Source organism: Aythya marila (genome assembly GCF_965140915.1).
Source record: "Aythya marila genome assembly, chromosome: 17".
Taxonomy (NCBI): Eukaryota; Metazoa; Chordata; class Aves; order Anseriformes; family Anatidae; genus Aythya; species Aythya marila.
Genome location: NC_139058.1, coordinates 1,598,715 through 1,624,152, shown reverse-complemented (window position 1 = coordinate 1,624,152; position 25,438 = coordinate 1,598,715). Strand labels below are relative to the sequence as shown.

The following is a 25,438-nucleotide window of genomic DNA, read 5'->3' as shown; positions in this document are numbered from 1 at the left end:
CGGGCGGTCAGGCGATGTCCCCGGCCTGTAGGCCCTGGGGGGGGGTCGGGACACGCGCTGCCCCCAGCACACGGCGGTCACCCGGTCTGGCGAGGGGACCAAGTGCCACCAGCCCCGATCAACGCGTTCAGGGTGGTGTGGAGGGGCTCAGCCTGGAGCTGTGGCCCCTCAGGTGGCCGAGCCTGGGTTTGGGCTCGTCCTGGGACACCGGGGGCTTGGAGCGATGGTGAGTGGCCCCCGTTGGGTTTTGTGGTGGTTTTGTGGTGTTGGGGGGTTAAATATAGCTGCTGCTGTTTTGTTTTTGTTTTTTCTGGGGGGGGGGGATTGGGGACCCCATGCATGGGTACGTGCTGAGCTGTGAATTGGGGGGGGGGGTGCATAACGGGTGCATGGGGGAGCCCTGCAGCCCCCAGGATGGGCTCTTTCTTAAAAATAAGACAAAATAATTATTAGTGCTGGGTGTATTTGTTGAGATAGAGGAGGGGAGGTCACCCCTTAGAGACGGGGGGCACGGCAGTTCCCCTCTGTGCCCCCCCGTTTCGTTAACGGTTCACAGAACTGAATTTTCGGTTTAACGGCCACCCTGCCCCGGGGACCCAGCTGGGGCTGGGGTCACCCCTGTCACCTCAGGGCTGCTGCCACCCTTTGGTGCCAGTGGCTGGGGGGGGGGGGGGTGGAACGGGGCCACCCCCTTGCTGCAGGGCGCCCATTTTAGCCCCCAGCCACGGGGTGGCTTTTCCCATCCTGACAGAGGAGCAGTGTGGCCGCTGCCAAGATGCTGGTTTGGGAAGTGAAAAAACAGCTCCGGGAGTTGGCGGCTGAGGTGGGGAGGGGTGGGCTGGGTGCTATGGGGGGTCCGGGGGGGCTCCCGTCCCCTGGCTGCGATGGCTGGCGGTGTCGGAGCTGCCGCTGGCTCCGCTGGGTGGAAAGGATTCCCTGATGGTGGAGCTCAGCCCATGATGCAGCAAAACTGCTCAGGGAGCATCTCCGGCATTCTCCTCCCCAGGGCAACTGAATGGTGCTGGTGGCCGTGCTCCTGCTGATCCTCGCGCTGCTGATGTGCCTCAAGATGTCCAGCTCTAGCCCCAAGAAGGAGGAGATGCCCGAGCAGAGCCCGGCCCCGCTGCCCCCCTCAGGGCTGGCAGCCCCCCCAGCACAGCCGAGCCCCCTGGCACAACCAAGCCCCCCGGCCCCAAGCCTCCCTCTGCAGCTTGGCAGGGCGGCCGTGGGGGAGCAGGAGCAGATCGCGGTGTACAACCCCGCCGCTCTCCGCCGGCCGACCTTGGCCAAATTTGTGCTGGGCTCCTTTGATGAAAACTCCTCTGACGATGAGGTGGTGGCTGCAGCCTTCAGGGTGGGCAGCCGGCGCAGCAGCCTGGCCGGCGCGGGGGGATCCAGTGCTGAGGCCCCCGCCACGAACGCCTTGTTGGAGTCCCATGTTGGCATAAGGTATGATGTGAGGGGTGGGGAGCAAAAAGGAGCGCTTTCAGGCCAGGCAGATGTTTTTTGGGTGGTGTATTTCTCCAACCTCGGGGCCCTTGTTGCTAAAAACCACCTGCAGGTGCTTAGCAGATAACCACAGTGATGTCTCAGTCCTGCCCCCTGTGCTCTTGGTGCTAAAAACCCTGATAATGAGGCTAACAGCAGCACCCTGGAGAGAGGGGTGGATGTGTCTGAGTGGCCCTCTGTGACAGCTCCTGGTTCTTCAGCAAGGATGGCTGGAATGGGGTTGCATTTTATATTGATTTTGGATGCCAAAGAATGGGTTGGAAACCGCTTTTTGTGTGTGTGATGTTCCTTTAAGTGCAAACCCCAGCACTGAAGCCAACTTACCAAATTTCTGCTGTTTTTCTCTTCCTCTTTTGTTTTCCTGTTTTTCTTTCTGGCCCTGCACCACCTCCCCGTGCATTGGCCACAGCTGTGCTTGGTGCAGGACTGGGGGGCATTGAGACACGAGGAGGGGTTCTTGCACAACGAGACGAAATTGGTGTTGGTCTTGGTGCTGAGCAGCAGCGGGTGCTGCTGGCATTTGCCCTGCAGCCTGGGTGCCTGTTTTGTGCACTAGCATCACTGGCTGCATTTGGGGTTGGAGAGGTAGATCTGCAAATTAAGCTGAGTCCTGTAACAGGGTGCTTGCCTGTGCACTTACCCATGAACTTGCACGTGTATTTGTACACACACGTGTTGTCCTGTGCCCCTGGGGCCAGGTCCTACGGGGGTCCAGTCCTGCTGCCAGCCCAGCTGCTGCAGGCACTTTCCCATCAGGGGGGCACGCTAATGTGCCCCCAGGGCTTTGTGGGGTGCTGCTGTGCCCCCACGCAGCCTGGCAGGCTCGCTGTGGATGTCCTCAAGGCTGCCCCAGAGCAGCTGGAGGTGCGGGGCACTTGCTGGTGGTTTTGCTGTGGTGTTTAGGAAAGCAGCGAAGCCCTCCTGCCCATCCTCTGCCCTTGCAGCCATTCCAGATGAATTCTGAAAGGAAAAAAAAAAGTAGCACTTTGGTGGTTTTGCTCTATGATGAGTTGATGAAAAGCAGGTGAGCCTTATTCTGCGGGTAGTGCCCCACTTATTCTGGCTGAGTTACAAAACCAAACTTTTTTTTTAATTTTTATTTTTATTTTTTTATTTTTTAAGGGAAGATGCAGGAATGGGGAAGCTTTTTTTTCTCTTGTCAATACTGAGTTTTCCAAAACATCTCTTGGCTTCTCAAAACTATGTTTGAGTAAGAGCCTAGACTGATGCGAGCCTGCAGGAGCAATGCCCCGTGCCATTTGTGCGAGGGGACAGGAGCCGCTGCCTGCTGGCAGCACACAACAGCTTCCCGGTGCAAACCCAGCTGACGACAATTATAAATAACTGGAAACAAAGCATTGCTGCCCGGCTCCTCCGCTCCCACCACAGTTAAAAATAAAAGACCTTTGCGGGAACACGTTAGGAAAACCGACGGCCCGGCCGCCCAGCTCAGCCAAACGGTGTCTCCTCGTTGAGCTGGGTGTTTGGAAGGTGTCAGGCACCGCCTTGCTTGTGGGCCCCGCTGGTTTTCGTCTGTGCTTTATCATGGGAGGAATTTTCTTCCGTCAGCACCTGAGGCTCGCCGGGGAGGCGGTTGCTGAGGTTTGCAGGATGGCACGGGTGCGTTGGCGCTGGTTTGCAGGGGGCTCGGGAGGGAAGCCGAGCTGCGGAGCGTTGGGGGGGATGCACTGGGAAGTGATAAATCCATCACCTTGTAAAATCGTGGCTATTCGTAAAATATCCTGAGTGTACGGAGGGAATGGGGCATTTCCTGAGCTCCCAGGGGGTGTCGGCATATTTCTGCTTGAAATAAATGTGCCACTGGTGTGAAATCTGGTCGTTTGGGGGTGCTTGTCCTTCTCCCTTCACTTATTTGTAGCTCACCCGTGGAATCATAATCAAAGGTCCAATGTCATTAGGCCTGGCTGGGTGATGAGGGGAGAATGTGGATCTGGTAATTAGAAGAGAAAGTTGCTTAAAACTTTCTGGATGGCAGCAGGGAAGTGTATGGCAGGAACGGCTCCGGTGCTTGTGGAGATGCCTTCAGTGGAAAACCGTACTAGGGGTGAGTCCGGCTGGTGGTGTGGTGCCCCCAGGGAGTTATTTCAGGGATTTTAGGGCCATGGAGCAGGCAGGATGGGGTCTGACCCAGTACTGACCCGAGGGAGCTGTCATTGCAGGCTGTGCAAGAGCAAATCCCCAAAAGAGCTTTTGGGGAAGGAACACCATGCTCCTTCCAAGCCTTGCTCGCAGAGCGCTGCCTGCTCTTCGCCCTCCCTCAGTAACCCCAGAGCAAGGTCAGGGTGGGCTCAGGGCACCCCCAGCTCACAGCAGGGCTGCTCGCCTCCAGCTCGCACACATGGCCAAGTTTCATCTCCACGGGGGTCCCAGTTCCCCAGCCACAGGGCAGCGTGGTGTGAAATCCCACCACGGCCAGAAATCCTCAGCAGCTCCCTGCTCCCCTGCTTCAAACCCTCAGGGTTTTGTCCTCCATGCCAGGGCCCCCGGGGCTGCCAAACACGGTGCATAAACGCAGACCTGCGGCCGCTCGGCGTCCTTGGAGATCACCTGCACCTTTCCCAGGGGCGGGGAGCTGAAATCACAAAATTCTCTGCTCATCCCGAGCTGCTCGTCCTGTTTAGCTCAGCTGGAAGCGGTTTTCCCTGCAGTTTGGCAGCAGGTGCCAAACATCCCTGGAGAGAGCCCACGGGGTGGCGGGGAGCTGGTAGCACAGAGTGCCTTCTTTGTGTTCCCTGCGGGGTCAGCAGCTGAGGGTTGGCTTTTTGCTTTCAGCAGAGGAAACCGCGGAGGAGGCAAAGTCTTATCTGGGTCTTTGCTCATGCTAAGCCTCCGGCTGCCCACAGGACTGACTCCTCCCAGGCAGCCGGGGCGGGCAGGAGCCTTTCCAGCACTCCTGGCTGGCTCGTAACCCTTCGCTGATGTCTCTCCCGTCCCGTTGCAGGCCTAGCATGTCCGGGCTGCACCTGGCGAAACGCGGCCGCGAGCACAGGAAGATGGATCTGCAGCGGGACTTCACCGTCGCCTCGCCCGCCGAATTCGTCACCCGCTTCGGGGGGAACCGTGTCATCGAGAAGGTGGCTTCCCACTCAGCCCTGCCTCTGCCTGGCGGCGGGGTGCTCGCTTTTCGCCGTGTATCCTTGTGCTCCCCGTGCTGCCCACATCCCTCCGTGCCACCCGCGGCAGATGGAGCCCTTGTCCCGTTGGCTTCATCCCCTCTTGGAGAGCAGAGCCCTCTGAATGCTGCCGTGCACTCCTGCACTGCATGAGTGACACAAATTAAGGCCAAAGTCCTGTTCTTCGTTAGCTCCAGGCTGTTAATGAGCCTCACCAGCCTGTCCGCCTGTCTGTGGCTTGGCTTTGCTCCCCACCTTGCTCCCAAACAGGGCTGCCCAACATCTTGCCCCAAATCCTGCCCCTGCTCTGCCGTTCCTGGGGCTGCCTGCCCCCACAGCCAGGAGGGGTTCAGCCCCCACATCCCCCCACTTTCTCCTCTCACACCCCCATCTCTGTCCCTTGCAGGTTCTCATCGCCAACAACGGCATCGCCGCCGTCAAGTGCATGCGCTCCATCCGCCGGTGGGCCTACGAGATGTTCCGAAACGAGCGTGCCATTCGCTTTGTGGTCATGGTCACCCCCGAAGATCTCAAGGCTAATGCAGGTAATTTCAAAAACCGCTCCAGGACAGCCCCCCCTGCTCCTTGCCACATCACTGCCCGGGACGTGGGATGCTCTGCACAGCCTGGGGTCACCCACTGCCATCCCGTGCAACCAGATCTAGGAAAAAATAAATTTCCCAGTCCCAGATGCGGGAGGATGCTCCCACTGCCACCATGTTGTCTTTCAGAGTACATCAAAATGGCTGATCACTACGTGCCTGTCCCCGGGGGGGCCAACAACAACAATTATGCCAATGTGGAGCTGATCGTGGACATTTCCAAACGGATCCCAGTCCAGGTAACAGCTGCTCGCTGGCCTCCCCCTTCTTTTCTGGGCCTCCCTGATGACTTAGGGGACCATTTAGGTGTGATTTAGGACCACACTGGTGCCAGAATGCCCAGCTCCTGTGCCAGCAAGGGCTGGGATTAATTGTTGGGGGCCCCCAAGGGAAACACAGAGAGCAGAAGGGGTGCTTCGAGTGGGGGTGATGTCCCCGCAGAAGCAGAGGAGTCAGGCATGATGCCATGGCCAAAGGGAGGTGCTGGTGCAGAATATAACGACTTGTGTTGCTCCATCTCTTCTTCCAGGCTGTATGGGCTGGCTGGGGACACGCCTCAGAAAACCCCAAGCTGCCAGAGCTGCTGCAGAAAAATGGGATAGCTTTCCTAGGTAAGGGCTTACTGCTTTCTGTTTGCTGGAGGGAGCAGTGGGCACTGGGAGGGGGGTGCATGCATGCTTGGTCCTCAGTGACACCAGTTTCATGCATCTGTGCATGCATCTGCCGGGTTTGTGTGTTGTGGATGGGAGCAGACCTCACGGGCTGCCCCTTGGAGAGGGGCTGAGCTCCATCCTACATGGACAGCGGGTCTGGGGGGGTATTTCCTGCACCCCTGTCTTCGCAGAAGGGCCATCCCCATGACTGATGGTGGCAGCTCTGTGGGGAGCAGCTTTTTGCAGTGTCCATCACCTCTGGGCAGTGGGGATGGGCCGGCTGGCCCAGCTCATCCCTTCCCTCCTTGTCCTAAGGTCCCCCCAGCGATGCCATGTGGGCCCTGGGGGACAAAGTCGCCTCCACCATTGTGGCTCAGACAGTCCAGATCCCCACGCTGCCGTGGAGCGGGAGCGGTAAGTGCCTCCATGCGGCCCTACACACCCTCCCCATGCCCGTTTCTCTGCTCCCTGCCTCTCCTTCTCTCCCAGAGCAAGCTCCAGGGCTGGGGGTCCCTGGCCCGGCTGGCCACAGGGTGGCTGTGGACATTTGGGACCCCACAGCAGCTGAGCGGCTGCTGGTTTGGGTGAAGGGTTTTTGGGGACAGGGTGTATGGAACCCAGGGAAATGGCATGTGTCCCCGTGGGATCCCCAGCTACCCTGGGTGTACCCAGCAGGCAGTCCCCATGGTGGCCCTGCCACCCCTGTGGTGACCGTGTCCCTGGGTGTGCTCACAGGTCTGGTGGCCCAGTGGTCTGAGGAGGACCAGAAGGGTCAGCAGATGATCAGCATCCCCCTCGAGACGTACGCGCAGGGCTGCGTGAAGGACGTGGAGGAAGGCCTGGAGGTAAAGCTGAGCCCACGGGCAGCCACTTGTCCCCTGTGCACCACCATTTCTCTTTGGAGCCTGCAGCAATGCCAGGACACTTTGACAGCAGCGTGTCCCTCTGTGTGGGTGCAGCTCAGGATGACCCAGCTGGGGTCCAGAGCTCTTTGGCCTCCCCAGTCCTTGTTCCCCTCAGGTGGCCAAGAGGATCGGCTACCCGCTGATGGTCAAGGCAGCAGAAGGTGGTGGGGGCAAAGGCATCCGAAAAGTGGAGGCAGCAGAGGAACTTAGTGCCTGCTTCCGACAGGTGAGAGGCACCTGGAGCCCTTGTCTTGTCCCTCCCTGTCCCCTCGGCCAGGCTGGGGCACGCACCAGGGTCCTGCTCCCACCCCAAAGCACCCAGTGGCACCTCCCGGGCTTGCTGCAGGACCTGGGCTTAATTTCGGAGGTTAATTTCAATCTGGATGCTGAAGTGTGACCCTCTCCCTGCCACAGGTGCAGGCGGAGGCACCTGGCTCCCCCATCTTCCTGATGCAGCTGGCTCAGCACGCGCGGCACCTGGAGGTGCAGGTGCTGGCCGACGAGTACGGCAACGCCATCTCCCTCTTCGGCCGCGACTGCTCCATTCAGCGCCGGCACCAGAAGATCATCGAGGAGGCACCCACCACCATCGCAGCTCCTGCTGTCATCGAGGTGATGGAGAAGGTGGGTGGCCTTCTCCCAGCCTGCAGGTGACAAAGAGAAGTTGGCCTGTTCCTTGCTGGGTTTGCCCCGGTTTTGAGCACCAGGGGCTCTCTAGAAATGCCTGTTGGCCTTGCTTGTGTCCTTTTACGTGGGCAGGGACAGCCCTAGCTCTGTGGTGGTGAATCGAGGGGCATTTCTCAGCGCTGTGGTTTCACACTCTCCTGCAGTGTGCGGTCCGCCTGGCGCAGATGGTGGGCTACGTGAGCACGGGCACCGTCGAGTACCTCTACAGCGAGGACGGGAGCTTCCACTTCCTCGAGCTGAACCCACGCCTGCAGGTCGAGCACCCCTGCACGGAAATGATTGCGGATGTGAACCTCCCCGCTGCCCAGCTCCAGGTACCTGAATGCACGCGGGTGGCTTTGCAAGCTGTACAAAATGAAGAAATTTTGCAATGTAGGGAAAAGCACTAGGTTGGAGGCTTGCAGAGGGAAGCTGCCCCATATACCAGTGTGTAGGGTGCAGGCAGAATCACTGCAGTGTCCCTCCTTCTCCTCTTGCTCCTTGCCTGGAGGAGCTGTCTGCAGCACGGCTCCTCTTCCCATTGCTCTTCCCTCAGACCATCTGGTGGTGTCACTGAGCTGTGCTTTTGATGCTAAAACCTCATTCCAGCAGCTGAAGCCCTCTTTCTTGCTCGTGCAGATTGCCATGGGCATCCCCTTGCACAGGATAAAAGACATCCGCGTGCTGTACGGGGAGAGCCCGTGGGGCGATACCCCCATCTGCTTCAACAACCCCACCAACGCCCCCGTGCCCAGGGGCCACGTCATCGCCGCGCGCATCACCAGCGAGAACCCCGAGGAGGTGAGCCCTGGGGACACGAGGACCCTGCTGCTGGGGGGGTGAACAGGGCACAGTCCTCCCCAACAGGACAGAGCTGGAGGGAATTCAACCCCCGGGGTGAATTAAATCTTCATAAAAGGCAGAGGGGTTCCCCCTTCCCTATTTATGCCGCGTGGGTTCCAGGCCCGCTTTCTCAATGCCTTCTGCTCTTTGTTCAGGGTTTCAAGCCCAGCTCAGGGACAGTGCAGGAGCTGAACTTCCGCAGCAGCAAGAACGTCTGGGGGTACTTCAGCGTGGCAGCTGCCGGGGGTCTGCACGAATTTGCCGATTCCCAGTTTGGGCACTGCTTCTCGTGGGGAGAGAACCGGGAGGAGGCCATTTCGTGAGTGTGGCACTCGGGGCTGAGAGAGTGTCCTCAGAAAAGACTCCCAATAGGTGCCCGAGCCAGGAAAGCTGGCTCTTATCTCAGCTGCAGTGCTGAGTGGCTTATTTGTGTTGCAGAGACCATCTGCTCGTAGACAAAGTTTTCAAACTGCAGTGGTGTTATGGCCCCAGTTAATCAACGTGGCTCTTTGAGACAGTCACGTTCTCAGTGCCAGTGAGCAGCAGTGTTCATTCAGTAATTAAGCAACATTTAACAGGGCTGTCCTGGGTATTTAAGTGTTTGAAGTCAAAGCTTTATTGTACATTGAGCAGTAAATTTCTCAACAAACTGGAACAAATCCTAAAGAGCAAAGAGCTGGAGAGCCAGGCTCATGGTGCACCATGTCATCCCCTTCCTGCCCTGTGGGAATGTTTTATCCAGGCACAAGGGCATCTAGGGCCGGGCACTCATTGTTCCAGCCTCTGTGCTTTTTTCCTGCAGCCTTTGGCTGCTGCATAACAACCCCTTCAGCCCCTTGGTACATTGATGGGCTGACGGTGACTGAGCCCCTGAAACGTGCTGCATGGGGAGCTGGTGAGCACCTGCCCTGAGCAGGGGGTGGAAAACAGGGGCAGCTCCTGGTGTCTGAAGTGCCTGGGGACAGCTTAGAAGGCAGGGGAAGTGTGTTTGGATGCAGCAGAGCTCCGCTTTGTCATTAAGAAAATGTTTTTTTTTTTTTTTTTTCTCCCTGAAAGGAATATGGTGGTGGCCCTGAAAGAGCTCTCCATCCGCGGGGATTTCCGGACCACGGTGGAGTATCTGGTTAAACTTCTGGAGACAGAGAGCTTCCAGAACAACGAGATCGACACTGGCTGGCTGGACCATCTGATCGCCGAGAAAGTGCAGGTGGAGGAGACTGGCCCCTGCAGCCCCTGGGGTCACCTCTCCCTTCCGTGAGGAGACCCCAACCCCATTTTTTGTAACCCCTAGGCAGAGAAGCCGGACACGATGCTGGGTGTCGTCTGTGGTGCCTTGAACGTCGCAGATGCTGCCTTCAGGACGTGCATGACTGACTTTCTGCACTCGCTGGAGAGGTGCAGGGGGGAGCTGCCCGTGCCGGGGCTGTGGGACCCGATGGCCATGGGCACGGGAGACACAGGGAGTGCATCCCTAAAGGGCTGCTCCTGAAATCTGCGTGGTTCCTTCAAGCATGGGGACCAGGGTTTTGTTCTCCCTTGGCTGTCTTCTTTCTTATTTTTGCTTTGCAAATTTGAAGGCAGTGCCATGGGGCAATGTCAGAATGTGCTGTGGCTCACAGGGCTCTGGATAAAGCAATATTGAGAAGCCAGGGAGAGGAACACCGTTCCGCGTGGCTGTGAAAACAGCCTTCAAGGGAAAGCAGCTCAGCTGCATGCAGCTTGTTTTTGTTTTCGTGCTCAAGCACCAAGGTTATTCCTCTGGCCTTGGAGGACATGCGGAGCTCTCCTCCGTGCCTTTATCTGAGCGTGTTTGCCAGCGTCTGGGCTGCCTCTGGATGTGTTTGTAAGAGGCACTCACGTGGGTTGTGTATAAATTCCTGTCCCCTCTGGTCACCTTAGCGCCCTCCCCACGCGGCCCGGTGCCAGCAGCACCGCTGACATCTCACACACTTGGCTCCCCGACGGGTTGCACAGGCGAGGAATGAAAGGCTTGTGGTGCCTGACCCTGCCGTTGTGTTTCAGGGGCCAAGTGCTGCCCGCAGCCTCCTTGCTGAACATCGTTGACGTGGAGCTCATCTATGAGGGTGTGAAGTACGTTCTGCAGGTAAGGGCTGTGCTGTGCTCCTCCAGAGCTGGCTGCAGCACTCGCTGGCACCACAGGCTTCATCTCAGGACAAGGAGATGTGCTTCTGTCCTGCCGAGAGGAGAGAGATGCAATAAATACGAGGCTGTCCTTTAAAAATGTGCAACATAAAAATGAGTTTGATAACCCCAGTTAAACAAGACAGACATAGTCATACATCCCATGGCCCAGATCTTAACAAAGAGCCTCCTTTTCTTGCTTTTAAACCCAATTAATTGAACTTAATGAGAAATACTCCCTAAGAAAAGGAGCAGATGGGCCATGGTTTTGAGTTAACCCAGCTCTTGGCTAGGTGTTGAACCAGCTGTTCAAGCAGAGCCTCCAGCCTCCTGTCCCAAGGCAGTTTTTTCTCCCAAGCACTGGGAGATGCTCACACACACACCCCACCAGCCTCTCAAAAACCCATGGCACACATTTCAGAGGTCTCACTGAAGTCTGTCTCTGGCTGCTGCCTGCAGGTTGCCCGCCAGTCCTTGACCACGTACGTCATCATCATGAACCGCACTCACATCGAGATAGACGTGCACCGCCTCAACGACGGGGGGCTGCTCCTCTCCTACAACGGCAACAGCTACACCACCTACATGAAGGAGGAGATCGACAGGTACCTCCTCGCTGCGCCCTTCTCCTTGGCAGCCACGGGGCCATGCTGAGACGTTTCCCTCTCCCTAAGGTACCGGATCACCATCGGCAACAAAACGTGTGACTTTGAGAAGGAGAAGGACCCGACGGTGCTGCGCTCACCCTCCGCGGGGAAGCTGCTGCAGTACACGGTGGAGGACGGCGGGCACCTCGCCGAAGGGAGCGTGTATGCAGAGATCGAGGTGAGCACGTTCTCAGAGCTCTGGTGCATGGCTCAGGATCAAACCCTTTAGCAGCAGGGTGGTGGTGGGTGAAATTTGCATTTTACCCCTTCTTTGCACAGGTGATGAAGATCATCATGACGCTGACGGTGGAGGAGGCAGGTCGGGTGCACTACGTCAAGCGGCCGGGCGCGCTGCTGGAGGCAGGCTGCGTCATTGCCCGCCTCGAGCTGGACGACCCCACCAAAGTGAAGCCGGTGAGTCCAAGGGGTGTCAGGGATCCCTGCTGGGGGACAGAGCTGAGAAGCAGCCCGGGGCTGGGGTGTGGGTGGGGATGTGTCCTTGTCCCGGCACAGGGTGGCACTGCGCGCCCATGCTATGTCCTCAGCAGGCTGTGTTGGGGCTGGCATGGTGCTGGGTAAGCATCCTGTGTGTGCTTGCTCTGGTACAGAAGTTACCGTGCATGGTTTAGTGTAGCTACATAATGCTCTGCCTACATCTATAATTTTTCTGCATCTTTTTCATGGTGTGGTACTGGCAGAAACATGAAGCTGACCGTTAGGTGCTTCTTCCAACCAAAAACAGATGCTGGAGGGGTCAGGCTGGTTTCAGCTGGGGCAGCTGCAGCTTTTGGGTGCTCAGCCTTGTATTGGCAAGGACTCAGGCCAGCCTGCCTCTCTCCACTTTCTCCAGGCGCAGCCGTTCACAGGGGGGCTCCCAGCCCAGCAGACCCTCCCCATCACCGGCGAGAAGCAGCACCAGGTTCTCCGCAACGTGCTGGAAAACCTCACCAACGTGATGAACGGCTACTGCCTGCCCGAGCCCTACTTCAGTGCCAAGGTGGGTGCTGGGGCAAAGAGCATCCTCAGCTCCTGGCAGCCCCGGTGCCCTGCACGATGTGCAGCACTGGGGGTGTGCGCAGTGCCGGGGTGCAGGCAGCAGCAGCCCTTGCTCCCTGCAGGTGAAGGAGTGGGTGGCACAGCTGATGAAAACCCTGCGGGACCCCTCCCTGCCCCTCCTGGAGCTGCAGGAAATCATGACCAGCATTTCAGGAAGAATCCCTCTCTCTGTGGAGAAGTCGATCCGGAAGGTGATGGCACAGTATGCCAGCAACATCACCTCCGTGCTCTGCCGCTTTCCCAGCCAGCAGGTGAGAAACTTGGCTTTGGCTTCGCTTTTCAGGAACTTCTGCCTGAATTTGTCCTGCTAAGACCTGATTTAAAAAAAAAAAAAAAAAAAAAAAAAAGGAAAAAGTTTATATTTTTATGTTTATATTTATTGGTCACTGTGTTTTTTTCATTTGGGGGTGGGGGGAATGACCCTGAAAGTCCCTGCGCGTGGCAGTGCTGCCCCCAGCAGAGCAGGCAGCCCTGAGCGGTGCCGAACCCCGTGCCCTTGCAGATCGCCACGGTGCTGGACACCCACGCAGCCACGCTGCAGAGGAAGGCCGAGCGGGAGGTCTTCTTCATGAACACGCAGAGCGTGGTGCAGCTGGTGCAGAGGTGAGCCCGGTGCTCCCTGTGTCCCCCTGTGTCCCCCCCCTACCCCCTCACAGCACGCCGGGCTCTTTGCTCGCCAGGTACCGCAGTGGCATCCGTGGCTACATGAAGGCAGTGGTGCTGGACCTGCTGCGGCGCTACCTGCAAGTGGAGATGCAGTTCCAGCACGGTGAGGGTTTGGGGGGCTCCGGGGACTGGGGGGCTCTCGGGGGGGCTGCAGGGCTCACGGTGCTCTGCCCCACAGCTCACTACGACAAGTGCGTCATCAGCCTGCGGGAACAGTACAAACCTGACATGACTCCGGTGCTCGAGAGCATCTTCTCCCATGCCCAGGTGGCGAAGAAGAACCTGCTGGTGACCATGTTAATTGTGAGTGCGGCCCGTGCAGTGGCAAAAGCTTGTGGTAGGAAAAATCCTGTAAGCTGAGGCGAGCTCCATATTGCTGTGGGATGGGGAGAGGCTGCCCCAGTACTCAGCTGCCTGTGGCCATCACAGCTTTGTGCTTTCCCCTTGAAAGTGGGCAGGCGCTTGATAAATTTTCTTTCCTCTCGTCTGTTCAGAGCATCCCCAGGGTCTGGGTTTGCATTCAAGCATCTATTTCTGTTTCACCACATGGCTGCTGTGTTAAGGGGGTCTTCATGTCCCCTCCTTAGCATTACACTGCTGCGCTTGTTTCAAAGAGCAGAATTTTGCCCGTTGCCATCCCTGTTCCCTGCACGGGGTCTTGTCCCCGTTGTCCCCACAGGGCTGGGGACATGTGGTGATGCTTCCCGCAGCAAGGAGCCAGCTCCAACCTTGACATCACGGTGTGTGCATTGTAGGACCAGCTGTGTGGCCGTGACCCCACGCTGACGGACGAGCTGACGGCCATCCTAAACGAGCTGACACAGCTCAGCAAGACTGAACACTCCAAAGTGGCCCTGAGAGCCCGGCAGGTAAGTGAGCACCGCGCTGGGCTGTCCCCGTCCCTGTCCCTGTCCCCGTCCCTGTCCCCATCCCAGTCACCTCTCCTCTTGCAGGTGCTCATCGCCTCTCACCTGCCCTCCTACGAGCTGCGGCACAACCAGGTGGAGTCCATATTCCTCTCTGCTATCGACATGTATGGACACGAATTCTGCCCTGAGAACCTGAAGGTTGGGAACCTCGTGTTTCTCCACAAAAGAAATTTTACTTTGGGGTGTCTCCATTGAGGAGATCTGCTCCATAAGTGGTTTAGGCTTTAAAACAGCCCAAAAAGCTTGCTTTAGTGTCAGTGCCTGTCCCATCTCCTTTTCCCTGCCCCGTTTGGAGGGGGATTGATGTGTGGATCCATGCCTGGGACCATCAATGTCCCCATAGTGGGTTGGGTGTCCCACCACACTTGGGGGCTGCTCCTGTGCAGCCCACACTGGGGGACCCCGCTGAGATGTGCCTCCCAGTGTCCTGTGCTGGGCCAAAGGGGGTCCCACTCCATCCTTACCCTAAACTTTGCTTTCTCCCTCCAGAAACTGATCCTTTCAGAAACCACCATTTTCGATGTGCTGCCCATCTTCTTCTACCACACAAACCAGGTTGTGCGCATGGCAGCGCTGGAGGTGAGGGCCTTGGGGACACAGGAGGGTGTCTGCACCCTCCCTGGGGTGTGCAGACGTTCAAAATGGGAGCAGGGATGCAGCAGCACACATCAGTAACCCCCCAGTGTCCCCCCCCCAGGTGTACGTGCGGCGCGGGTACATCGCCTATGAGCTGAACAGCCTGCAGCACCGGCAGCTCTCGGACGGCACCTGCCTGGTGGAGTTCCAGTTCATGCTGCCCTTCTCCCACCCCAACAGGTACCCTCGCCCCTCAGGCATCCTCCAGATGAGGTCCTTTTTGGATTTATTTCTCCAAAGTGTGGGGACCCTGCCAGGGAGCAGGATGAGTACTCTTGGGGTTAGGGTCTTGTGCGGGAACTGCGTGGTCCTTGCTGGGCCCAAGGAGTGGTGCTGCCCACGGCTGACAGCCACCTTGCTGCCCTGTGCAGGATGTCTGTCCCCATCAGCATCTCCAACCCCGACCTGGCCCGGCACAGCACCGAGCTCTTCATGGACAGTGGCTTTTCTCCCCTGAGCCAACGCATGGGAGCCATGGTGGCCTTCGACAAATTCGAGGACTTCACAAGGTGAGAGGGCTGTGGTGCTGTCCTGTTGGGCTCTGGGGAGGGCAAAATGTTGGCTTCTCACCCCATCCCTGCTGTCTGGGCAGGAATTTCGATGAAGTGATCTCATGCTTTGCCAACCCACCTTTGGAGACCTCACTCTTCAGCGAGGCACGAGCCACCGTCTATGAGGAGGAGGATGGCAAGGTGGGCATGGCACCGTTCCTGTCCCCCCCTGGGTGGTGCGGGGCTGGTGGCAGCGCCGCTGGGCTGAAGCAGCAGGGCTGAGAGGGGCTCTCATTGCCAGAACATCCGCGAGGAGCCAATCCACATCCTCAACATCGCGCTGCGCTGCGCAGACCACGTGGAGGACGAGAAGTTGGTGCCGATCTTCAGAGCCTTCGCCCAGTCCAAGGTGCACCAAAGGGGCTGGACCCTCCCAGTTGGGACCCCAGACCCCAGTGGCTGCCCCTTCCACCGGCTGGCCCCTGTGCTCTGACTCTCTCTTCTATTTTCCTGCAGAAAACCATCCTTGTTGACTGCGGTCTCCGGAGAATCACGTTTCTCATTGCCCAGCAGGTCAGTGTAGGCTGAATGCTGAGTGGCTTTGGACACGTTGTGCTTCTGCCACTCAAGCATTCAGAGATGACATACCACGTGTTGGGAGGGAGAGCTGGGAATCAACCAACCGGGGATTCAAATAATGATTTATCTCCTGTATTATCCTCATGCTGCTAATGTGTCCTGTAACGTGTGGTTCCTGTGTAGTCCCTCCATACCTTTCAGTTTTCTTTAAAAGGCAGTGATTAGGCACAGCTCTTTTCTCTTTTGGCGCGGAGGACACCTAGTGGTTTTTATTTTTAATGAATTCTCTGCAAATCAAAAAAAACCCTCTTTGTGCCAGGTTTATCGATGTTTTGCCTTCCTCCTTTTTTTCTAGAGAGAATTCCCAAAGTTTTTCACGTTCAGAGCCAGGGACGAGGTAGGAGCTGTCCCCCCTGCTGGGATGGAGCGGGGTCTGCTCACACGGGCTGGCCCCTGACTCTCTGTCCCCGTGCCCAGTTCGCAGAGGACCGCATCTACCGGCACCTGGAGCCGGCGCTGGCCTTCCAGCTGGAGCTGAGCCGCATGCGCAACTTCGACCTGACGGCCATCCCCTGTGCCAACCACAAGATGCACCTCTACCTGGGCGCCGCCAAGGTTCAGGCGGGCACCGAGGCCACCGACTACCGCTTCTTCATCCGCGCCATCGTGCGGCACTCGGACCTCATCACCAAGGCAAGGCGGCCCCGGCCCGTGGGAGATGGGGGCCGGCTGCTGCGGGCGAGCCCTGGTCCTGGGTGGAGGCTGTGGCAGCTTGGGCACGGGGGTTTTTCTGGCCTCCTGAGAGCTGCCTCACGTGCTGCAGGAGGCCTCCTTCGAGTACCTGCAGAACGAGGGCGAGCGGCTGCTCCTGGAGGCGATGGATGAGCTGGAGGTGGCCTTCAACAACACCAGCGTCCGCACCGACTGCAACCACATCTTCCTCAACTTTGTCCCAACTGTCGTCATGGACCCCTCCAAGGTGCGTTTCTGGGGGTCCTTCTTCCTGGTGCTGAGCTGGGGACAGAGATTGCCTTGTCCCTGGGCTCGGGTCTGCTTCATGGTTGGGCTGCCACCCTACACGCTGGCTGCTGGACCTAGTGCACACCCAGCCTTGGATAAGGGATTGATTTGGCAGCCCCAGAGGCTCCTGTAGCTTAATTCTGCATCTGAGGGCTTGTTGTCTGTGAGATTTTTACTGGAGAGATGCTGACATTTCACACCTCTCAGTGAGCATGGGCTTGGACAAGCTGTGATTTTCTGGAGGGTACAAGGATGAGTGGAGGGCTCTGCCCCCAGGCAGCACGTGGCAGGAAAGCAGAGGCTATCTGTTTGAAGGGGAATGCAAGGCACCATCTTTCCCTCTTCCCAGTGGAGAGACCGGATGGCAGCACTGTCCCTTGGCAGGGAGGAAGGGAGGGAAGAGGCTTGCCCAGAGCAAACCTGAAATGTCTGAGGTGGAGACACAATGGGGCTTCTCCAAGCTCAGCATCGCACGCTCGAGGACAGCGATGTCCCCGGGGCTGCAGAAGCACCCACGAGCTGTCCCGTACCCAGATCGAGGAGTCGGTACGGTCCATGGTGATGCGCTACGGCAGCCGCCTCTGGAAGCTGCGGGTCCTGCAGGCCGAGGTGAAGATCAACATCCGCCTGACGCCCACCACCACGGCCATCCCCATCCGCCTCTTCCTGACCAACGAGTCCGGCTACTACCTGGACATCAGCCTCTACAAGGAAGTGAGGGACTCCAGCACCGGCAACGTGAGTTCCCACAGGAGGTGGCAGCAAACAGAGCCCCACCACGACCACCCCAAACCACCCCCGAGTCCCCTGGCAGGGTTCTGTGCTCAAGAACAAGCAGCTGCCAGCTGTGGCAAAGCTGCGGGGCTGTTCCTGCAGGAGCCCTGGTGTACCTGCAGTGTTGGTTTGTCCCAGAGCCCCCAGCACTGTGCAGCGACCTTCTCCGTGTCCCTCACCTCTGCGCTGCCCCAACGCTCTGCCCTCCTCTCCAGATCATGTTCCAGTCATACGGGGACAAGCAAGGGCCGCAGCACGGGATGCTCATCAACACCCCCTACGTCACCAAGGACCTGCTCCAGGCCAAGCGCTTCCAGGCACAGTCCTTGGGAACCACCTACGTGTACGACTTCCCAGAGATGATCAGGCAGGTGGGTCTGGTGAAGCAGAAAGGCTCCAAATGATTGAATTTCCTTTTCTTTCCCTCCCTTCCCACGTTTTCCCATCTTGAGTGGAATTCCTTTCCCCTGAGCTGGCAAAGACAAAACAGAAAGAGCCCAAACCCTGAAGTTTTTGGTTATATGAAGGATTTCAAAACTCATTCCTAGTTCTTACAAGTTGCCATAGCTGTATTCAAAAAGAATGTGAACCAGAAAGCCCTGGGGCAAGGAGGACAGCAGCAGGACTCTAACACAAAATTTCTGCTCACACAAAGTCCCAGCTTGCTGCAGAAGTGCACGTTCACACTTGGTGATGGCCTTGGAGCAGCCGTGGCCACGTGTTTTCAGCCTGCTCCATGCTCCGTGTCTCTGCAGGCTCTCTTCAAGCTGTGGGGCTCCTCAGACCTGTACCCCAAGGATGTCCTGACGTACACCGAGCTGGTTCTGGACTCACAGGGACACCTGGTGCAGATGAACAGGCTCCCTGGAGGCAATGAGGTAGCGGGGAGCGATTTGGGAGCAGGGGGGTGGGAAGCTGAGCTGCCACCGGTGGGAATTGCTGGTGGCTTCCCTGTCCCAGCAGTGCACAAAGCCCGGGGGATGCTCCCCAAACAGGAGCTCTGTCTGTCTGCAGTCTCAGCTCCGACCTCCTTGCCCCGGAGGAGCCAGCCCTGTGACACTCTGCCATTTTGGGGCAGGTGGGGATGGTTGCCTTCAAAATGAAGCTGAAGACCCCCGAGTACCCGAAGGGCCGGGACATCGTGCTCATCTGCAACGACATCACGCACAAGATCGGCTCCTTCGGGCCGGAGGAGGACCTGATTTTCCTGAGGGCCTCGGAGCTGGCCCGGGCCGAGGGCATCCCCCGCGTCTACATCGCTGCCAACAGTGGCGCCCGCATCGGCTTTGCCGAGGAGATAAAACACATGTTCCAAGTGGCCTGGGTGGACCCCGAGGATCCCTACAAGGTGTGTGGGCACCTCACCTCTGGCTGTCAGAGAGAGGATCAGAGGACTTCTCTGGGGAAGGACCAGAGATGAACTGGGAGACAAAACGGCGGGATGCGAGCCCCCGTGTGTATGCAGTGCCACGCGGATGGTTCCCTCCACCTTCCTTGGTGGGGTGGAGATGAAGGTGCCTGTGCTGGTGCCGCTGCTCTGTCCAGCCCTGGTCCTGACCCTGCTGTGAGGACAGCTCTGGGATGGGTTTGGAGCACTCTGCGTCCCCTGTGAGTGAGCACAAAGCAGGCACTGCAGCTCACTCTCCCCTTTGTTTTCAGGGGTTCAAGTACCTGTACCTGACTCCCCAGGACTACACGAGGATCAGTGCCATGAACTCAGTGCACTGCGAGCATGTGGAGGAAGGGGGAGAGTCCAGGTGAGCCCTGTTGTCCTGTGGGGACAACCCCAAGCCCTGCCCCACATCTCTGCCAATACAGCTCCCACATCCTGGCCCGGCTTCCTGCTGGTCCCACCACGCAAGGGAACGCTTCCCCCTGTCCTCCCCATGCCATCCCAGCTCTGCCTCTCCCCCAGGTATGTCCTCCTGGACATCATTGGGAAGGACAACGGATTTGGGGTGGAAAACCTGCGAGCCGCTGGCACCATCGCTGGGGAGTCCTCTCGTGCCTACGATGAAATCGTGACCATCAGCATGGTACAGCCTCAAACCTTCCCCTGCTCCACTCCTCCCCAGTTCTCCTTGGTTTTAACATTTCCTGGAGGGGATAACAGGGTGTAACAAATGACCTGATGCAGAGCCCTGTAGAGCTGACAGCAGCATTGCTGCAGCCTGATCTCCCCCATAACTGTGTGTCCTTGTGTATGTGCCCAGGTGACGTGTCGTGCCATCGGGATCGGCGCGTACCTGGTGAGGCTGGGCCAGCGCGTCATCCAGGTGGAGAACTCCCACATCATCCTCACCGGTGTCACAGCTCTCAACAAGGTACCGTGCTCCAGCACCGTCCCCTTCTCGTGGGAAGAGGGGGCAGTTCCCTGGCAGTTTGCTTTAACATCACCCTGCGTAGGCAGAGGTGGAAATTCAAGTCCCTCAAACCAGAGGGACTGAACCTAGGCAAAGGTTTAACTTAGCAAGTAGAGTAAGGAGAGGCAGCTGCTGCTCTAGGATCTGTGTTTCTGTTGGTAATTCCACCTAGGTGTTGGGGCGTGAAGTTTACACATCCAACAACCAGCTGGGAGGCGTGCAGATCATGCACAACAATGGCGTTTCCCATGTCACTGTCCCAGATGACTTTGAAGGCGTCTACACCATCCTGCAGTGGCTCTCCTACATGCCCAAGGTGGGAAGGTGCTGCAGGGTGGCAGCGTGGGCTGTTAGGGGGGTTCCTGGCTGGTGACCTGCCCTCGGGGTTCTCCCTTACAGGATAACCGGAGCCCAGTGCCCGTCACTGCCATAAGCGACCCCATTGAAAGAGAAATCGATTTTGTCCCCTCCAAAGTCCCCTATGACCCCAGGTGGATGCTGGCAGGGAGGCCTCACCCAAGTAAGTGAGAACAGCCCGAGACCTCTGCCCAAATGCATCCCGTGGCTGCAAACTCTCCTGTCCTGGAGCAGAAGGTGCTTTTTGCTGCACAGAAAACCCTTCAGCACTCACAGTAGTGTCTCTCCTCTTTCCCCTTTGCTCTGCAGCTCTCAAGGGGACGTGGCAGAGTGGCTTCTTTGACCAGGGAAGCTTCCAGGAGATCATGAGGCCGTGGGCTCAGACGGTTGTGGTTGGCAGAGCGAGGTACTGCTGGGTGCAGGGGGGGGCTTCCCTGTCCCTACCCAGCCCCAGGGTGGGGAGGCTGCAAACACAGCTACGTGCAAGTGCTCTGTGCCCATGGGGCTGGTTATGGGAGGGACATTTCTGGTGGAGTGGGGCTGCAGCATGCAGGGGAACTGGCTCCTGCTGAGGCGCCCTGCCTTGCTGCAGGCTGGGAGGGCTCCCCGTGGGTGTCATCGCTGTGGAGACCCGCTCTGTGGAGGTGACCATACCTGCAGACCCTGCCAACCCCGACTCAGAGGCAAAGGTGCGTGGGGAGACTTCAGTGCCACCGAGTGGCAAGGGAAGAGCGTGCAGCAGGGGGGCTGGAGGGGAAAGCAGGGAAAAAAAGCTTAGCGTAACCTTTTGGCATGTCCTGATTCTCCTTAAATCCTGGTGAAATTGAGCTTGTGCACCCTCAGTTTGTCTCCTTCCAGCCCCCATACTCTCTGTGCTGCTGCCTTGCTGGCACAGTGTGCCTGGAAGCGCTGACACTGGTCTCAACGACGCTGCTTGCCGTCTCTTCCAGATAATCCAGCAGGCGGGGCAGGTCTGGTTCCCAGACTCTGCCTTTAAAACAGCCCAGGCTATTCGGGACTTCAACCGGGAGCACCTCCCGCTGATGATCTTCGCCAACTGGAGGGGCTTCTCCAGCGGCATGAAAGGTACCAGCGCTCGGGGGGCCCGGATCCCTGCACTTTGCTGTGCCACCAGCCCCTCTGCCACCCGTTGGGGTCCTGGGGTGACCCAGCATGGCAGGGTCCTGCGCAGCAGCTCCAGGTCACGGGGTTGGGATGGAGAGGTGATGGGATGCTGCCAGGACCCAGGTGCCAGGGCTTGGTGGCTTCCCACTGGGCTGCGTTGAGGGGTTTGTTTAGGCTCTGCTGGAGAAAAAAGGCTTTGGGCAGCTAGACTGGAAAGGGCTGAGAGGAGGCAAAGGGCAGCAGCCCACCCTGCGGCACTCGGGGTGCCCAGCCACTGAGTCCCTTTGGCTTTCAGACATGTACGACCAAATGCTGAAGTTCGGCGCCTTCATCGTCGACAGCCTGCGGGATTTCAAGCAGCCCATCCTGGTGTACATCCCGCCGCACGCGGAGCTGCGGGGCGGCTCCTGGGTGGTCATCGACTCCACCATCAACCCCCTGTACGTGGAGCTCTACGCGGACAAGGACAGCAGGTCAGCCTCAGTGCTCCATCCAAACCGCGGGCATCCCGCACAGCCTGACACACGGGGTCTGCAGAGTCAGGGTCCTGCTCACAGAGACCACCGATCACCAGAGACTTCTATTTTTTGCTCCTGAGTTTTTGCTCAATTAGCTAAAAGTCCCTGGGCTCTTACAAAGCAGTGTGGGAGCAGTATGGCAAGGATCTCCTTGGGGAGATCCTCCGGTGTCCAGCAAAAGCTGCAGGGAGTGAAAGCTTTGCTTTGGGGGGCTGGAGGGTTTCTCTAGCCTGAAGTGCACTGGAGCAAGCTGTAAGGAGAGGGAGAATAGCCAAGAATCCCAGATTGGAAACAACATTATTTTAGGTTTTCTCTGACCCTAATTCTTAGAAGAGGGAGTTGCTTGAACTGCCACCAGCAGCAATGCCTTGTCCCAGAGCTTATTGTCCCCTGCTGACCTGCCCCTGCTTTACCAAATACTCCTTCCAGGGGCGGCATTTTGGAGCCTGGGGGAACAGTGGAGATCAAGTTCAGGAAGAAAGATTTGGTGAAGACCATGAGAAGGATCGATACGGTTTATGCCAGGCTTGTTGAGCAGCTGGGTAAGGGAAGGGCATTGCAGCCTCTGGGCCTTGGTAGTGGTGAGTTAAAACACTTGCCTCAGACACCATGGTGGCAAGCACCAGGAAACCCTTTTGTGTTCATCAATTTGGGAAAATTCCTAATGGTTTGTCTGATGGCGGGGCCTACCGAGGGGCTGTGGTGGTACCTTCAAATCCCCATATCCCGTGGGGCTCTGTGGAGGTGCTGGACTTTGCTACAGCAACTGCTCCTGTGCTTTGAGATGAAGTATGGCAATAGCCACGCTGCATCAGTGCCAAAATTAGATGAAATAATCATTACAGAGCCGCACAGAAGCTTCCTTTAATGAACCAGGTCTCCTTTTACCCTGCGATTTGCTCCTGCCTGCAGCAGGCGGTGGGGCTGTGCTGGGAGGGTTTTGTCCCCCAACCTTGCTTAAACACAGTCCCATGAAGTGTCTGTCTGGTGGCAGGCACTGAGCACAGCACGGCCCCTTCACAGACATCGGGAACAGTAAGCAGATCCCAGGCCCCTTGCTGGGAAATGACAGCCATCTGCCCCTGCAGGGACACCTGAGCTGTCTGAGGCTCAGCGCAAGGAGCTGGAGAAGCAGCTCAAGGCCCGGGAGGAGCTCCTGCTGCCCATCTACTACCAGGTGGCCGTGCGCTTCGCCGACCTGCACGACACCCCAGGCCGCATGCAGGAGAAAGGCGTCATCACGGTGAGCAAGGGCAGCAGCGGGGCTGGGGAGGGGGCTTGGCGTGGCTTTGGGGTTGCAGCAGCAGCGTGAAGGTGGGAGCCAAAATTCCCCGCAGGGTCCTGGGCTGCTGCTCTGTGCATTTTCCTGCCCCGGGTGTTGCTCTCTGCTCCAGCCCAGCAGATCTGCCTGCAGGCCTGCCAGCACGAGCTGTGAGCAGGCAGTTGCTGCGCGTCAGCTCCTCTCCCTGGGCTTTCTTCAGGACATCCTGGAGTGGAAGAACGCCCGCTCCTTCCTCTACTGGCGGCTGCGACGGCTGCTGCTGGAGGAAGTGGTGAGGATGGAGATCCTAAATGCCAACAGCGAGCTGAGCCATATCCACATCCAGTCCATGCTGCGGCGCTGGTTCATGGAGACAGAGGGAGCTGAAAAGGTACACAGACCCCGGGGCCCCATCCTTCGAAGGCTGTCACCTCACTCTCCTGCCACTGGGTTCTTTTATCAGTGCCTCCCTGAGCTGGAACCAGCAATGGGAATTGCTGCTCTGCTGCCAGTGCCAGGGTGGACAAGCCCTGAGAGTGGGGCTGTCCCTTCAGGGTGGGTGATCTCGGTTGGGTGCTGGTGCTCAGCTGTAGCAAGGTGGCCCCCAAAAAATACTACAGGCCTGTTCATTTCCACCATCCACCAGGGCTTCCCAGGGCAGAAGTGAGACCTGGGGTCTTGGTGTTTGAGCTGCATGCAGTGAGTGCCGTGACACACCTCACCAGCTCGGTCCTGCCCTTGCTGAGCTGGGGAGTGAAGGCGTGCGAAGGAAACATGTTCTGCCTTAACCTTTTGCCTTTTTAATAGTCCGTGAAGCTTTCCTGAGTTTTGATTTCCATACTGACCCCTGTCCCCATGGCTGTTACGTGGGCTGGGGCGCATGCCATGCCATACATGCAGGACTGAGAAGATGAATCCCATTGTCTGGTTGTGCCACGGGAGGAAAAAGCCCAGGGCTGCAGCAGAAGAGGGGCTCAGTCTGTGGGCGCTGGGCCCCCCAACACGGTGCTGCTCTCCTCAGGGCTACCTCTGGGACAACAACCAGGTGGTGGTGGAGTGGCTGGAGAAGCACATGCAGGAGGACGACGGCACCAAGTCAGCCATCCGGGAGAACATCAAGTACCTGAAGCGGGACTACGTGCTCAAGCACATCCGGAGGTGAGTGGCCACGGAGTCGAGCGTGAAGGCCAAAACCATGGCTTGGGCTGGGGCCTGTGGGCGGTAGAGACAAAGCAGCTCTTGCTTCGTGCCTTGCAGCCTGGTCCAAGCCAATCCCGAGGTGGCCATGGACTGCATAATCCAGATGACACAGCACATCACCCGCACGCAGAAGGCTCAGGTCGCCCGTCTCCTCTCCACGGTGGACAACAACAGCCCACCCTGAGCCGGCGGCAGGAGGGGCACCGGGACACGCTGCTGCTCAGAGGCCAGACCTCACCTCCCCGCCCAGTCCCTCAGCCCTTGAACTGGAGCCTTGGACTCTTACCTTGTGCCTAAATAAATGCTGCCGTTTGTATGTTAAGCTATGAAGATGTTCTCTCCGCCTACATGGAGGGCCCTCTGGCGCTGGGGGTGTTCGTCAGAGGGGCAGCTTGGCAGAAGATAACTTGGCCCGAGCCAAGGCTGGAGCCCGGACCTGGTGCAAACACTGATTTTTTTAAAAAGAATTAAAAATCTTTTACCATGTTTTAGTCGCAAGCCTTGGCCTTAACCTTTAAAGCAAGCACCAGTGTGTCAGGTAAATCTCACAGGACTCGATGGAGCTGGAAGTACAAACCGAACGGCTGAGGCACCAAGAGGACAGAGGAGGAGGTCTCCGTCCAGCTCTGAGGCTGACCATGCACTGGCACGAGGAAATGTAAATCCTACCGAAGAAGCGGTCTCAAACAGAAGCTTTAAAATAAACTCAGGAACTGTGAGGAGCAGTTTGTCTCATCCTCCCCTGTGCTGCGGAGCAGTCAGTAGGCAGGACTACGAATAGCTGGTGGCCCAGAGGACACATCACAAGCCGTGCTGGGCTTGGTTGCTGCAGATTTATCAGCGGAGCTGCCACGGTTTGACCAGGGCGACCACCCCATCTGCTCCTTTCTCCCGTCCTGCCCTTTCTGGCTCGTGCTGCAGCTCCCACAGAGGCTGGAGAGGAGGGAGGACAACTCCGGGTGCCCCTGCCCCGGCCTCAGCGACCTGGCTCCTCTGCTGAAGGACAGGAGCTGGGCTCAGGTCTCTGCTTGCACCCCTGCCTTGGTTCCCAGGTGGCCTCTAATCAGATTGAGCCACCTGGGGGAGAAGTTGACCGCGTGCTTTGCAGCACCTCTGGCTGCGGGACCTCAGGGGCAATGCGGCGGTGTTGGACACCCCCTTGGCCATGCTGGGGGCTGCGGGGGGAGCTCTCCTTGTTCTTGGGTGGAAAGGGTGTGAAGAGATGTCTTCTGGTGTGAAAGTGTCACTGTGCTTTGTCAGGGGGAGGTGGGGGGTGATGCTCACTGCATGGGAGGCGGGCAGAAACACGCCGCCAAACCGATGGCAATAAAACGAGCACTGCCCTCAAGGAGGCTTTCCTGA

General features: G+C 58.0%; 1 protein-coding gene across 1 annotated transcript; it reads left to right on the top strand.

Annotated features, from left to right (window-relative positions):
- Window positions 1-28: 28 nt before the first annotated feature.
- Window positions 29-25,438, top strand: ACACB (acetyl-CoA carboxylase beta). Its single transcript, XM_082774321.1, has 53 exons — window positions 29-226; window positions 1,007-1,449; window positions 4,472-4,604; window positions 5,050-5,188; window positions 5,375-5,484; window positions 5,775-5,856; window positions 6,214-6,312; window positions 6,634-6,743; window positions 6,919-7,029; window positions 7,218-7,427; window positions 7,634-7,804; window positions 8,109-8,270; window positions 8,468-8,631; window positions 9,369-9,519; window positions 9,604-9,707; window positions 10,335-10,416; window positions 10,914-11,059; window positions 11,129-11,279; window positions 11,381-11,515; window positions 11,952-12,098; window positions 12,220-12,408; window positions 12,660-12,760; window positions 12,838-12,926; window positions 13,002-13,126; window positions 13,579-13,692; window positions 13,777-13,890; window positions 14,242-14,331; window positions 14,450-14,568; window positions 14,760-14,897; window positions 14,981-15,080; window positions 15,181-15,288; window positions 15,396-15,452; window positions 15,814-15,855; window positions 15,936-16,151; window positions 16,282-16,437; window positions 17,013-17,216; window positions 17,468-17,623; window positions 18,008-18,130; window positions 18,331-18,600; window positions 18,912-19,009; window positions 19,168-19,288; window positions 19,466-19,576; window positions 19,788-19,931; window positions 20,015-20,135; window positions 20,282-20,378; window positions 20,565-20,661; window positions 20,923-21,058; window positions 21,393-21,570; window positions 22,045-22,157; window positions 22,704-22,858; window positions 23,097-23,267; window positions 23,898-24,034; window positions 24,134-25,438. Exons 2-53 carry the CDS (start codon window positions 1,016-1,018, stop codon window positions 24,258-24,260), a joined length of 7,158 nt encoding a protein of 2,385 aa, XP_082630447.1. The 5' UTR covers window positions 29-226; window positions 1,007-1,015; the 3' UTR covers window positions 24,261-25,438.

What these genes read in the sequence shown, in the direction of transcription:
- ACACB (XM_082774321.1), top strand. Translation starts at nt 1,016, where the DNA reads ATGGTGCTGGTGGCCGTGCTCCTGCTGATCCTCGCGCTGCTGATGTGC. An exon ending in ACCCCACCAAAGTGAAGCCG is followed by an intron (nt 11,516 to 11,951) that starts GTGAGTCCAAGG and finishes CACTTTCTCCAG; the next exon opens with GCGCAGCCGTTCACAGGGGG. An exon ending in GTTGTGGTTGGCAGAGCGAG is followed by an intron (nt 20,379 to 20,564) that starts GTACTGCTGGGT and finishes GCCTTGCTGCAG; the next exon opens with GCTGGGAGGGCTCCCCGTGG.